Source organism: Loxodonta africana, chromosome 24 (genome assembly GCF_030014295.1).
Source record: "Loxodonta africana isolate mLoxAfr1 chromosome 24, mLoxAfr1.hap2, whole genome shotgun sequence".
NCBI classification, from domain to species: domain Eukaryota; kingdom Metazoa; phylum Chordata; class Mammalia; order Proboscidea; family Elephantidae; genus Loxodonta; species Loxodonta africana.
Genome location: NC_087365.1, coordinates 16,214,984 through 16,229,845, shown reverse-complemented (window position 1 = coordinate 16,229,845; position 14,862 = coordinate 16,214,984). Strand labels below are relative to the sequence as shown.

Genomic DNA, 14,862 nt, shown 5'->3' with positions numbered 1-14,862 from the left:
GAACAAAAATAATTATTAAATGTTAAGTTCTTATAACAGTGTTGACATTCCATATATGTGCACTCTATTTATTATGTGGGTGTTGATATTATATTATCCTTTTAAGGCCACCTGATCCAATTAGTGGCTACCTATATTACTCGAGACACATTTGATCGTAAGTGGCAGAAACCCAGCTCAAAGTAGCGAAAATGAAAAATGTATTGGATCACACAACAGGGAAGTCCAAAAGATAGACTAACTCAGGCGTGGCTGGACCCAAGGGTTCAAATAATGCTATTGGGACTCTCACTGTCTAGTGCCTCGGCTTTCTTCTAAGTCAGCATTATTCTCAAGCAGGCTTCCTCTATGTGGCGGCAAAGATGTAGCTTGAGGATTACCTCAGGCTTACACTTTTCCCACAGAATATCTGAAAGAAAGGCTCTAATGTGGCCAGATTGGGTTCCGTCATTGAACTAATAATTGAGAGGATGCTACCCTATAGCAAAGAGGAAAGGTAGGGTCAACGCTACCTGAATAATTCCCTGGAGGAAGGATGCTGAGCAGGAGATGTTCACTGCTCAACCCTTTCTCAAAGCACAACCTGGGACCATCTCTCCAAGAAAGGGCTGTATGACCATGTTTACTGACATTTTTGCCCATTTTCCATCTAGAAGGTTACAGACACCCATAGAAGGTGTTCAAAATACTGAATAGCCATAAGGCAGGAGCTCTGACAAGCTAGAATGGAAATCTGACCAATCAAAATGGAGGTCAGCCGAAGACAAACACTAAAACTGTACCATCTCATTCCTACTAAATAGCAATTCTGCATCAAATGCAATCATTGATACTTGATGAGTTTCCTTAACTAAAGAGCACCCACAAATGTCCAATAATATTCATTCTTCCTCAGTGAGCAAACACTCTCTTGTTTTGGCTGATTACTCACTTAGCTGCCAAAAAGTAGAGAACTGGAGTAGACAGGTGTCTTCAGAACTCTTTTGGCTCTTTAAATCACTTTGTCATATCACACGTGTGACCCTCTCACTAAATCACACACTTAGGATAGAGCTGAAGTACTAGTAACCTTGCTGTGAACACGTATACTTTGCTTGCCCTTTTGTCATCTTTTCCAGCTGGGGAAAGCAGAAGTCCCTCTCTTTCCTTCTCTTTATTACTCTGCCACTACCAATGGGCTGACACAATAGCCCTGGTCTCAGGTTGAATGAAAAATCCTTTGATTAGAGACTTAGATGAGGAGCAATCTAATGGGCCAGCCCAGCTTGCTAAAAAGCCTCTAATGACTGTGTGTATGTGTGTGTGTGAGTGTGCATGTTGTATGTGTGTGTGTGACTTCTTGTCTCATTACCTTCTCCCAAGTCAATGTTTATAAAGCACTTAGTCCAGAGCCTGTATACAGTAGGTATCTAGTAAATGATAGTTCCTCACCTTCCTTACTGCCAGACCACCCCCACCCCATCCTGGCTTTGCTTGCTAGCAGTACACCTAGCAGCAGCATCCCCCTGGATCCTACCTTCTCGGCTTATGACAGTACCTGGGCATCAGAGCCCAAACCTGCTCAACAGGAGATAGTTCCCTGCCCTGTCTTCAAGCCCCTCCTAACCAATGATCCGGGCCTACAGAAAGACTTAGAAATGCTTGCCTAGTCGACCTGAACTTCATTTCCTTCTTCCTGGTGGGAACTGATGGATTTCATACCTGTTTCCTTTCAGGAACGCAGAGAGTACAACAACTTGCAAAAAACACGAGATACTTCAGACAGAGGCTAAAACAAATGGGATTCATTGTTTATGGCAATGAGGAGTCTCCTGTTGTTCCCCTGCTCCTTTATATGCCTGGCAAAATAGCGTAAGTATCCAAGGGTCTCAGAATAACACCTAAAACCCAGGAAATCTAGCTAAGATGGTGCTCTCAATGCCAGAGAAGCACTGGATGATGCCCTTTGAATGGGGTCTCATACAACTCCTCAGAAGCCACCTGTCAGACCATCAGCAGGGCCTTTCTGTGGCTTTCATTAGAAGGGAATCAGGTGCCAGGCTCACTTTTCTCGCTGATACTTTTTCCAGGCTCTGTGAATTTTGGAAATTCTCTTACGTCTCTAGGCCTCAACTGCAAATTAAGGGGTCAGAACATTTATCCCGGGCTTCATTCTGACCCAAGACCTTTCTCGGGGAGAATTCCTGAAGTCTCTCCCAACATGTAAAAAGCTCTCTGATTTCTCCCATTGAATTCTCATGACTATCCTGGAAGGCAGGCATTTTCCTTTTGAGTATCAGGAAACTGAGGTTAAGAGTAGTTAAATAACTTACCCATAGTCATTTTAGTCATACATGTCAAGATGTAGTAGAACCAAGACATGAACTCAAACCTAATTTTACTCTAAAGCTCATGCTATTAACACCCAATTTTAACGGCAGTTCAAATCCACCAGGCGCTCCTTGGAAACACAAGGGACAGTTCTACTCTGTCCTTTAGGGTCGCTGTGAGTTGGAATCAACTTGACAGCAACAGGGTTCAGGTGCTATAAGCCCATTTTGGGTTGTTTTCCACTGATTACCACTCTGAAATTGATCAATAGTAACAACTGCATAAAGAGAAAAAATAGCTTTTTCTCGCTAAGGCATGGATAATTTTATAATGAGCCATACTCAAACTTGCTAAAGATGAATTAAAACCCAAACCAAACCCATTGCCTTTGAGTCGATTCCAACTCATAACGACCCTATAGGACAGAGTAGAACTGCCACATAGGGTTTCCAAAGCTGTGAAGATTGACAGAAGCAGACAGTCACGTCTTTCCCCTATGGAGCGGCTGGTGGGTTTGAACTGTTGATCTTTCAGTTAGCAATCAAGCGCTTACCCATTGTGCCACCACAACTCCTTCAGAGACTAATTAACTCAGTTATTAAAAGGGGTTCATTAAAATTCTTCTAAATATAAAATGTTTATTTGTGCCTCTGACCAAGCACTTGGTAGAAAGTAATATTCATCATAATATTTATCAGATTCTAGAGGTCCTGAATCTCTTCCAACACAACCCCATCCCCAGAACTTCCTGTTTGACTCTCTGACAGCTGGATTGATGGACAGAGTGTAGAAAAGTACCAGCCTATTAGTTGAGAACTCAGGGTGGGTAGGACTGAGCTATAAGTTCTAAAATCACTGACTCTTTGGAGTATGCTCTGATGTTGTCTACCACAGCAACATGACAAGTTGAAAACACACACATGAGGATTTTACTCTGCCACACCATTCCCAGCCCTTTCTTCATGGATCTAGGTCAGAGAAAACATTCATGTAGTAGTGAAGAAGACAGTGTGCTACAGAAATGTACACAACTCTGCTCTGTGCTAATGGCAGGGAGAGGGACACAATGATTCAAGGTAGCATATAATGCAAAACCGTTTCCCATATGATTCTGGAAGTCACAAGAGAAAACCCACATTTATGCAGAGTGGTTGGGAAATGGTGTGTTCTACAAGAAAGAATCAACACTTAGCTCATGTCTATCTGATATTTGATCATTCGCTCAAATGAAGGCACCAAATTATTCCAAGTATAAAGTGTGCAGAGTTGGAGGAGTGGCAGTAGGGAGTATGCTGAATAGTTGCAACTCTGATGGCAAAAGTCAGAATTAAAATCTCAACAAGCTGGGAAAATGAACAAAACCTAATGAGAAGTTTCCATGAATAGTAAAAATGAATGCACTTAGGCTCAAAAATTCAACTGTCCAAGAACAGGATGAGAGAGGGAGTTCTTCTGCTCCTTTATATGTCAGGAGACTGGATGGACAACAGCTCACATGAAAAATAAAAATAGAACTGAGAGGCAAGCTTCGTATTTAAGTTATGCTCTAGGGCATAGTGAGGTGTTTGGAATCAAACAGAATTTTGACTCTGCCTGTTCCTAGTTGGAGGGGCTTGGACAAGTTACCCAACCTTCTAAAGCCCCTGTTTTCTCATTTGTTAAATGGGATGTAATAATACCTACTTCGTAAGGTCATTGTGAAGATTAAAAAAGATGAGTCTATGCAGCATTTGATATGTTGCTTGCTATTTAGGAGCTACTCAACATTAGCAATTATATTAATATTAATAACAGGCATGAAGCACTAATACAGTGCTTGGCATACTTCCAGCATTCAATCAATGGTAGTATTGCTACTACTACTAATAATACAATTATTACCCTCAACTGAGTGAAAGTTTAAGCTAAGCTGACATGGTTGCATGGCTCTCCAAAATAACCTTAACAACCTTTGGTTATATTAATAAAAATAAAAATTCTGGAAAAATAGTGGATAAAAGTGCTGCTATACTCTGCATCAAATCGGCTATGTTCAACGGTCAGTAAGTCAAACTATTTCATTCCTTCCACATAAGATTGTTTTTAAGGAGTAACTAACATTGCTGAGGGGGGCAGTTGTGGTTCGGTAGTAGAAACTTTTGCCTTCGATGAGGAAGAGCCAGCCAATATACCTCCTGTACAGCCACCATCCGCCTGTCACTGGGGACAGGCATGTTGTTATAATGCTGAACAGGTTTCAGCAAAGCTTCCAGACAAAGACAAACTGGGAAGAAAGGCCTGGTGATCTACTTCTGAAAAATCAGCCAGTGAGAACCCTATGGATAGTGACAGTCCCATTAACAACGAATCATGGGAATGACACATGACTGGGCATCATTTTTTCCACCTTGTATGCGGTTGCCATGGGCCGGGGGCCTCCTTCGTGGTAGCTGACAACAACAACATTGCTGAATGTTGATTATATGCTCACTACGGCTGGAAGACCCTGTGAACACCCACTGAGGGTGGGATCCTTATCCTCATTTTAAAAATGAGAAGACACTGAGATTCAGGTAAAATTCCTAAAAGTCACACACATAGGTAGCACAACCCAGACTTCAAACCCAGTTCCTTTGCCTCCCAAGCCACAGCTCTTTTCAACACACAGCACATCCCCTCAAGTGTTAGTCCACATGAAAAAATGCACATCTCTTTAAAACAACATGGAGTATACTTTTAACTCTCTTTAATGTCAGTTTTGATGATTCAAAAGGCATCAATTACTACAATGGAAAAAAATTCTGTATTTCTTGAATTGAAAGCATATATGTAGAGAAGGTTTTGAAACCAGGAGTTAATTGTATAAGTACCTCTTTCATTTGCTAATTTAAAAACCTTTGGTTTTATTAAACAATTGGGATTTTCTCACATTTCCACCTACTATGGAATGAAAATATAATCTCCAGCCAGTTATCCTTTTGAACAAAGTCCAGTTACAACTCTACCACTGGAATCTTCTAGTGAGTTTAGTAGACTGTGATTTCACACATAAAACATGCACTTAAATAATCAAGACTGTGTTGTATTCACTCCTTGCTACGTGTTTTGCACCTTCCTCCACAGGCACTGCCACGTACTTAAATATGGCGGCACACAAGATGCTGCGACGCTACATGCAATACAGTGCTCATGTTTTTATTATTATTATTACTGTTATTATTATTTCACATAGTTTAGTTTCTTTCAGCCTATGCCAGCTCTAATTTGCATTGGGAAGTACAAACTCAGAGGGTCATTATATAAACTGTTTGGGGCAATCATATGCATTAACTTAATGAGGCTAGGTTTGAAAGAGTAAGGCTTAAACTCGAAAGTGCTCCAGGAAAGCCCCAGAGTGGCCTCAAGAATTAAGAGTCATACATTTTGCTGCGCATTCTTTGGCAAATGTGCTTCCTTTGATACAAAGGGCAAGATGCAGACAGTGGGAATGATCTTTTGGGAGTCCTGAAAACTTGCCTGAGATCATGGGTCAGGTGGTTTGTACTCTAGCAATAAAAGCACTTCACTTGTCTCTCAGACAATTTTGGGCTCTCATTCTGTGTAGTTCCGTGGGCAGCCTTCCATAGGGTGATCAAGAAAGAGAAAGAGCGGTCTTTGTTTTCGAGTTTTCTCAGCTAGAAAGGTTCATCTCCTCGTAATCTTCCCAGCCCCAATCATAGGGCGAATCTTGCCTTGCCCAAGCCAGGGGGCCAGGAGGCTGTGTTCTCTGTGGACCTTGCAGTCTCCACTGCTGCCTTTGGTACACTACACTCTCCATAAGGAAATGCAAAGGCAGAACTGCTGACCAGTGGGAGAGAGAGGTAAAGGGATGAGCAGACTGACTCTCAATGTCTGGTTCTTCCTGAATTCCGGCTGGCGGTTTCCGTGGTGCTGTCAGGCTTCCAGCCTAAAACAATACACCAGCAACCTCTTAATGCTAAGAACAGATCTGTGGCATTTACCTCACTCGTGGGTAGAGGCAGTCATTAAGGTTTCCTGCAGAGAGCTTCAGAGCCCAAACGGGAAAAGATTGACTTTCCGGGTACATGCCTTTTTGTCTGACATTGGCTCTCAGGACAAGATTTTTACAGATTTAAGAGCTTGGCATTCTACAATCATTACTGAGATTACCAGCTGAGGGGAAGGAGCTATAGCTTAAAAAGGCTTTTACCCTGCAGTAAAAGTTTTGTAGGTACGTGACTTCTATCTTACAAGCTGACCTACCCACACGTTTCTCTCCCAAGCTGCTTACTACCCCTTGGCTCTTTAATCTGCTCAATGGTTTATTATCTCTGAGTAAACTTGGGCGTGTTCATTCACATTTAAAAAATTGAAGAGAATCTTGCTATCTCTGGTTTGATGGAAAATAAAATCCATGGCCCTGGAGTGGAAATATCACTTGAGGTTGGATCCTGCACTCTCTGATCCTGGTCCTCAAATTAGAAATTTCCACATTATATGATTGGTATTAAGTTTTTAAAACATGTATCCTTGCCTTTAATATATTGTTGTTGTTGTTAGCTGCTATTAAGTCAGCCCCAGACTAATGGTGACCCCATGCACAACAGAACAAAACACTGTCCAGTCCTGAGCCATGAGCAGTTATGGATAAGACCATTGTGATCCATTGGGTTTTCATTGACTGGTGTTTGAAAGTGGATTATCAGGCCTTTCTTCCTAGTCCTTCTTAGTCCTGAAGCTCCACTAAAACCTGTTTAGCACCTAACAGACAGGTGATGGCCGTGTATTAATTGCATTGGCTGGGAATTGAACTCAGGTCTCCCACACGATAGGTAAGAATTTTACCTCTGGGCCATGAATGCCCATTTAATATGTACCTTTTCTTTATGTAATTGCATTGTATTCGATGTTTGGTTATTATGCCTAGGAACCCTGAAGATGAGGGATTTACATCAATGCAGACTTGTTAAACCAGAGTTACACATGTCAGCATTTTCTATTAAATGTCAAAGACTCGGCACATACGACTGTCTACTGAGTGCATCAGGCCCCAGGATACTAGATATTCAGTCACGGGCAGTGTCCAATAATTGACTGTGCCATCACCTGGTCAGTCATATTTGACAGGATTTTAATAACTTTGTTTTCTACTTATCATCATAACTCAATTAGTCAAAGTAAATTAGTCAAATTCATTTTGTTTTTTGTTGGTTTGTTTGGTTGGCTATTTTGCAGGATAATCCTGTATTCTGTCAACTAATCTTTTTTTGCTTTTCCCTTAGGGCTTTTGCAAGGCTTCTGTTAAAGAAAAAGATTGGGGTGGTGGTCGTTGGGTTTCCAGCCACTCCCCTTACAGGAGCTCGGGCACGGTTTTGTGTTTCGGCAGCACATACACGAGAGGATTTAGACACAGTGAGTATGCCACAGGCTAATATTGTTGCCTTCGGAGGTCTCTAATGCTGTGAACTTGGATTCTGAGCAAGTTCTTTCATTGAACCAGCATTTGGAGTTCCCTGGGTTTCTCCTGGGTGATTTAGAAAAACAACACCAATGAAACTAACTGCTAAAAAACAAGGGTAAGACAGCAATGTCCAGCAATGTGCTCAACTCAGTAGATATACACGAAAATAATTTAGGGAATACGGGTCAAGTCAGTGTTTAGGTTTCACAGAAAAGACCGAGTAGATGAATGGTGTGCTATTTACTTGTTCTTCAATGCAAAAGCTGATCTAACATGCTCTTTCAGCATTGACTTCCTGTATTCTGATATTTTTCACAGCCATCAAACCTGTCAAAATTTAAAAAAAAAAAATGACCCAACTAAGCAAGGTGTTGGAAAGCCAACAACAAAAACAGATCTGTCACAAAAGCCGGATCTGATTGAAGTGAAAATGATTTAAAAACTCCATTTCATTATCCTTTGATTTCAATCTTTATGTGAGTGACATCAGAGAACTAAGCCATATCAACCAGTTTGGGGTTGATGAAACTGTCTCAGAATGTCAGTGCGGTGTAGCAAATACTATTGAGTGTTTTACTGTGGGCAAAACTCTGGGGCAAAAAAGACACAATTCTGTCCTGGTGGAGATTCCAGCCTAGGGGAAAATACTAATAAATATGTAACTAATGATAATAGCAGACAATAAATTCATCTTGAAAAAGAAATATAGACAATGAACTACAGAAGCATGGAGGTGGGATGGATTATTATAATGGGGAAAATTCACAGGGAAGGTGACTTTTGAGTTAGGCCTTTTTTTTTTAAAGTTTGTGGAGCATCATTCAAGGTTTCTAACTAGGAATGACATTCACATCCCCACAAAATAAACGTGACAAATGGATCCGAGGGGAAAGAGGCAAGAAGAAGATCTAAAATGGAGCTATTGGAACAAAATAAGAGACAACAAACTCAATGGCAGTGGAAACAAACAAAAAATGTATCTATAAACAGTTATTACAAATGCATGGAGTTGTCAGGACTTGGCAAATGACAGGATGTAGGTAGGGCATGTGTGGGAATCAAAGGTAACTTAAGGTCTCTATCCCCGGCGAATGAAATGATGGTAAAGCAGTTAAATGAGATAAGATATACAGTCAGAAACAAAGTGTTCAATGGGAGTGGGGAATAAAATTAGCTCAGTTCTAGACACGTTGAAATTAGGTATGTACAAGCTATCCATGGAAGAGAAACTCAGGTTCTGGAATTTGGGAGAGTATGCAGGCTGGAGCTGCTGTAGTTCGGGGAACTGAGCAATCATTAACACCAATGGTAGAAGGTATGATTGTCTTCTACCATTATATCTGTAGGAGATACAGTCAGAATGAGCAGGTTAAAGGCCTGCTCTGGTGGAGTGACAATGTGGGATACCAGAGTGAGTAGAGGAATCAATCATAGGCGAGGAACTGGTCTTAGAGACAGCTAAAGAAGCCGTATTAAAAAATGTATTAGTGTAGTGTTAAACATGAGAAAAAGAAGACAGTTTCAAGTGTCCAAAAGAGTCCAGAAAAACTGCAGAAAGTTCCAGTAGAATGAGAGATGAGAAGAAACTGTGGGTTAACAATTATTAGGAGCTTGATGCTCCTCACAGAGGACAGTCTTGGGAGAACTCAAAACATGAATAATAAAACCAAGACCAAACCCATTGCCATCGAGTCAATTTCAACTCACAGAACTGCACGGAACAGAATGGAACTGCCTCATAGGTTTCCAAGAAGGAGCTGGTAGATTTTTTGGTTAGCTGCCGAGCTCTTAACCACTGGGCCACCAAACCAAACCCCAAAAACCAAACCCATCGCTGTCAAGTCGGTTCTAACTCATAGTGACCCTATAGGACAGAGTAGAACTGCCCCACAGAGTTTCCAACAAGTGGCTGGTAGATTCGAACTGCCGGTAGATTCGAAGTGCCAACCTTTTCATTAACAGCCTGAGCTCTTAAACCACTGTGCCACCAGGGCTCCATAAATAAGAATAGAAGGAACAAAAGAATAAAGAGGGTAGTTTGAGCTTAAGTTACACACACATGGAATCTCGATGCCCAAATCTTTCTGTTTTATCATTGTATTCTCAGGATTTAAGCAAGTAGTAGGTACACATTAAAACTTTATTGAATGGCATGCTAACCAGTAAGCTAACTCTAGACTTTGAGATGTTGGGTGAACATTGTTCTTGTTCGTTATACACTTCTATATTCCAGATTCTTTAAAATGGGTGTATTATTTCCAGTACATTAACAATTTTTTTTTTCTTTTAAATGGAATGAATTGGTGATAAGAAACAGTAGGCAAGTCTTCAAAGAAGTTTGGCTGTGAGGGCAAGAAAAATAGGTTAAGAAAAAGCCCTGGGAAATGGGGAAAGATTTATGTGTGTTTTCATATCAAGGGAAGAAGACCATGAAGACAGGGGCACCGTGGACATGGGAGAGATAAGAGCATGACCAGGGAGCAAGCTCCCAGAGATGATGGGGCTGGTAGACCCCAGGTTTGAAAGGAGCACTAATGCGTCATCTAGATAGTTGCCCTAAACCTTTGAAATCATGTTCCCATACCAATAAAAATTTTTGAGCAAGTCACTCTATATAAACATAAAAGAGAGTGAAAAATGATCCTGCTGAGCCACCACGGCATGAAGATAGCAACTGAACATAAACAATGCTCACAGAATATAAACAGTATTTAGGCAAGTCTTCTCAGTAACCACGTTTGGAACAAGACAGAGAGTAGGCCATTCTAGAAACACAAAAATGATGTAATATCTCCCTCTTCTGACTAATGTGAATGACAGCTGTTCCTTTACCAGTGACAACTCTAGCCTCACTTTAATCTTCCCTCCATCAAGATAAAAACTGTAAATATAGCCAATCCATGAACCCCCCTGCTTCTCGAAAGCATTGAACCCCAAACTGATCCTTTCTTCCTCAGAAACATCTCAATCACAAGCCTAAATTTTATAAGAAGCCTCTCCCAACTCCTTACTAAGATGCCCCATGGTTCTTCAAGCATGTGTTCTCCCTTGCCGCAGCAAGCTAAATAGATAGATAGCTACCATTGAGTCGACTCTGACTCATGGTGACCTTATGTGTATCAGACAAAAAAAATGCTGCCTAACCCTGCGTCATCCCCAAAATCACCAGTGTGTTCAGTTGCTGTGGCCACTGGCCAATCCATCTCACCAAGTGTCCCCCTCACCCTTGCTGGCCTTCTACTTCACCAAATGCAATGAAGAGCCTCGGGATTGATGCCTCCTGATGATGTGTCCAAAGCAAGCAAGGCACACAATGTTCTGTTGTGATCCATAGTTTTCACTGGTTAATTCTCGAAAGTAGACTACGAGGACTTTCTTCCTAGTCTTCCCTGGTCTGAAAGCTCTACTGAAACCTGTCCACCATAGATAACTCTGCTGGAATTTGAAATCCCAGTGGGATAGCTTCCAGCATCACAGCAACGTGCAAGCCAACACAGTATCACAAACTGACAGGCGATAGGGCAAGCTAAATAAAACCCATTGCCATCCAGTTGATTCTGACTCATAGCAGCCCAATAGGACAGAGTAGAACTGACCCCAGGATAGTTTCCAAGAAAGCTGTAATCCTTACAGAAGCAGACTGCCACATCTTTCTCCCTCAGAGCTGTTGGGGGTTCCAATCGCCAAGCTTTCAGTTAGCAGCTGAATGTTTAACCACTGCACCACCAGGGCTCATAACTTTATACGACCACAGGCGTGTTCCTGGTGGTCTTTGGTCAGTGGGCTTTAACACAAATCTATGTATAAATGATATATGTATACCAAAAAAAAAAAAGAAAAAAAACCCATTGCCATCAAGTTGATTCTGACTCATAGCAATCCTATAGCCAATATATTATTTGTATATTATGTAACAGACATAAGAATAGAAGTTAAAAAGGTTGACATAAACATGATTAGAAATCTTAATGTTTTCTCCCACATCCTCCATTAATTGTCTCATATATTCCCCCAAAGTGTGCAGGTACTCCACTTGGGAAACTGCTGAGTTACTACATCCTCCACCTTCACCTAGGATCAGGCAGAAACTATTCCAGACAGATGTCATGTAAAATATAACTTTTGTTACTTCTTCTTAGTACTTAGATTTGATGCCGGAAGTTTTAGAAAATACAGGGCAGTCAGAGGAACATTTTTATAAGCCATAATCCTACCACTCGGAAATAAACTACTGTTAACATAGTGGTGGATTTCCTGGAGGTGCAAACCACTAATGAGCTCATCTGCCAACCAAAAGGTCAGAGGTTCAAATGCACCCAGAGGTGCCTGGGAAGAAAGGTCTGGCAATCTACTGCCAAAAAATCAGCCATTAAAAACTCTGTGGAGCACAGCTCTATTCTGACACTCATGGGGTCTCCATGAGTCAGCATCAACCTTGAAGGCAACCGGTTTTTTAACATGGTGGTGAACATCTTAATCAATGTCAGTTTGAAAGACTTCCTTAAGACAAAAGTCCATCAGCCCCATTCACCATTCATTCTAATGTTAACTACTCTCACTTTCCCTTTTTCAAAGCCCCTAATATTGTCTTCCTCCTCATTTGACAGGTTAAAAAAAAACAGGTTCAGAAAAGCTCAAAGACATGATTAATACCATAAGATCAGTGATATTCTAGAAGTAAAAATTACATCCTTTATTTTCTGAATCTCAGTTCTTAAATTTGTAAGACGAAAATACATTTACCTCCCTAAACTAAGGGGAGTGGAGCACTGATGGCGCAGTGGTTTAGCATTTGGCTACTAACCAAGAGGTCGGCAGTTCGAATCCACCAGCCACTTCTTAGAAACCTTATGGGGCAGTTCTACTCCATCCAATAGGGTTGCTATGAGTTGGAATCGACTCAACAGCAAAGGGTTTGGTTTTTTGGTTTTAAAGTAAGGGGGGTGAAACAGATGAGTTCTTGGTCCCTTGTGATTTTAAGTTCTATTATGCCATGCAACATAGAGATGAGTATTTAAAGGCTGGAGAGAGGGAAGATAAAGTCTGGGGTATAGAGGAGGATACTCATCTGCTCCTACCAAGTCCTGTTTTGTTCTTGGCCAGTTTGGTTTGCTGAAGACATAACCTCAGTTGTAATCTGCAACCTTATCTCATATGCATAAACATATATGTCATTACACTTTAAAATGCCTTAAAGGGTAAGGATGGGTACCAAAAAAAACGCATTGCAGTCCAATCAATTCCGACTCATATCAACCCTATCCGACAGAGTTGAATTGCTCCATAGGGTTTTCAAGGCTATAATCTTTATGGAAGCAGACTGCCACATCTTTCTCCTGCAGAGCTATTAATGTGTTTGAACCAACGATCTTTCAGTTAGCAGCTGAGCACTTAACCTTAACCACTGCACCACCAAGGATGGGTCAGATGCTTCTATTCCACTCCTAACACCCGCAAAAATAAAATAAACATTGATAACATGGAGTTAGCCCATGGAAGAAAGTGAATTTGCATCCAACATTTCTCTAGTACTTATAAGCCACAACCTAATGATATGGATCTTCTTCCTTTTCCTTGGAATTACAGAAACTAGCAAAGCAAGGCTGTGGGTCCTCATGGGGCTTACCACTAACACGTGTTCTAAAGGTCAGGAAAACCCTGGTGGTATAGTGGTTAAGAGCTATGGTTGCTAACCAAATTTCTGGCCGTTCAAATCAGGCACTCCTTGGAAACTCTGTGGGACAGTTCTGCTCTGTCCTGTAGAGTCACTATGAGTTGAAATCGACTCGACAGCAATGGGGTTTGGTTTTTTTTTTTTTGGTCTTAAGAGCAGAGCCACTTCGGAGTTTAAAGATAACTGACGGGAGGCAATCTTCGTTGCAGGTCTTGGAAGCTATTGATGAGATTGGTGATCTCTTGCAACTGAAATATTCCCGGCGCAGGAAGTCAGCACACCCTGAGCGCTAGATGAGACAAGCGTTGAACTTGACGATTAAGTCTGCCGTTCCTGAATGGAGCATAAAGACTTTGCTGGAAAGACCTCCCTTGTTGCCTCAAAAAGAATATAAATGAGTGTCATGGATTGAACTGTGTCCCCCAAAAATCTCCCTCAACTTGGCTGGGTCATGATTCCTTTGTATAATTATATGATTGTCTACCATTTTATCTTCTGATGTGATTTCCCTATATGTTGTAAATCCTATCACTGTGATGTAATAAGATGGATTAGTGGCAGTTATATTGGTGAGGTCTACAAGATTACTCTCTTAAGCCAATCTCTTTTGAGATATAAAACAAAAAAACCAAACCCACTGCCATCGAGTCGATTCCGACTCATAGCGACCCTATACGACAGAGTAGAACTGCCCCATAGAGTTTCCAAGGAGCACCTGGTGGATTTGAACTGCCAACCTCTTGTTTAGCAGCTGTAGCACTTAGTCACTACGCCACCAGAGATATAAAAGAGAGAAATGAGCAGAGAGACATGGGAACCTCATACCACCAGGAAAGTAGCACCGGGAGCAGAGCATGTCCTTTGGACCTGAGGTTCCTGTGCTGAGATGCTCCCAGACCAAGGGGAGGACAAGGACCTTCCTCCAGAGCCGACAGATAGACAAAGACTTCCCCTGGAGCTGGTGCCCTGACTTCAGATTTCTAGCCTACTGGACTGTAAGAGAATAAACTTCTCTTTGTAAAAGCCATCCACTTGTGGTATTTCTGTTATAGCAGCACTGTATGACTAAGGCAATGAGTTTCTCCCCCTTTCTCAAGACAAAGTTGGTTTCCAGACCAGGTTAATTGGACTGAGGGAGACATTGTGCTATTTTTAATGTCTCTAACTTGGATCAGCAGTTCCAATCCACCAGGCACTCCTTGGAAACCCTGTGGGGCAGTTCTACTCTGTTCTATAGGATCGCTGTGAGTCGGAATCAACTCAAAGGCAATGGGTTTCATTTTTTTTGGTTTTTAACTTGGGACTGGAGAGATAAAAATACAGTTTTGGATTTAAGCTTCTCTTCCAACTATTCTGCTAGAAATACACACACACACATTTCTTAGGAATATTTTTAATGGCAATGAGCCTGTGTTTTAGCTGCTACTGTGCAGCCTTT

At 41.4% G+C, this 14,862-nt stretch overlaps 1 protein-coding gene across 1 annotated transcript in view; it reads left to right on the top strand.

Annotated features, from left to right (window-relative positions):
• The window catches only part of SPTLC3 (serine palmitoyltransferase long chain base subunit 3), a 179,058-nt gene extending 165,218 nt beyond the window's left edge, over positions 1-13,840 (top strand). Inside the window, 4 exon segments of the mRNA XM_003411470.4 lie at positions 1,716-1,851; positions 7,572-7,701; positions 13,634-13,709; positions 13,712-13,840. Of these exon segments, the coding sequence (XP_003411518.3) occupies positions 1,716-1,851; positions 7,572-7,701; positions 13,634-13,709; positions 13,712-13,746 (377 nt within the window). The 3' untranslated portion in view covers positions 13,747-13,840.
• Positions 13,841-14,862: the final 1,022 nt, after the last annotated feature.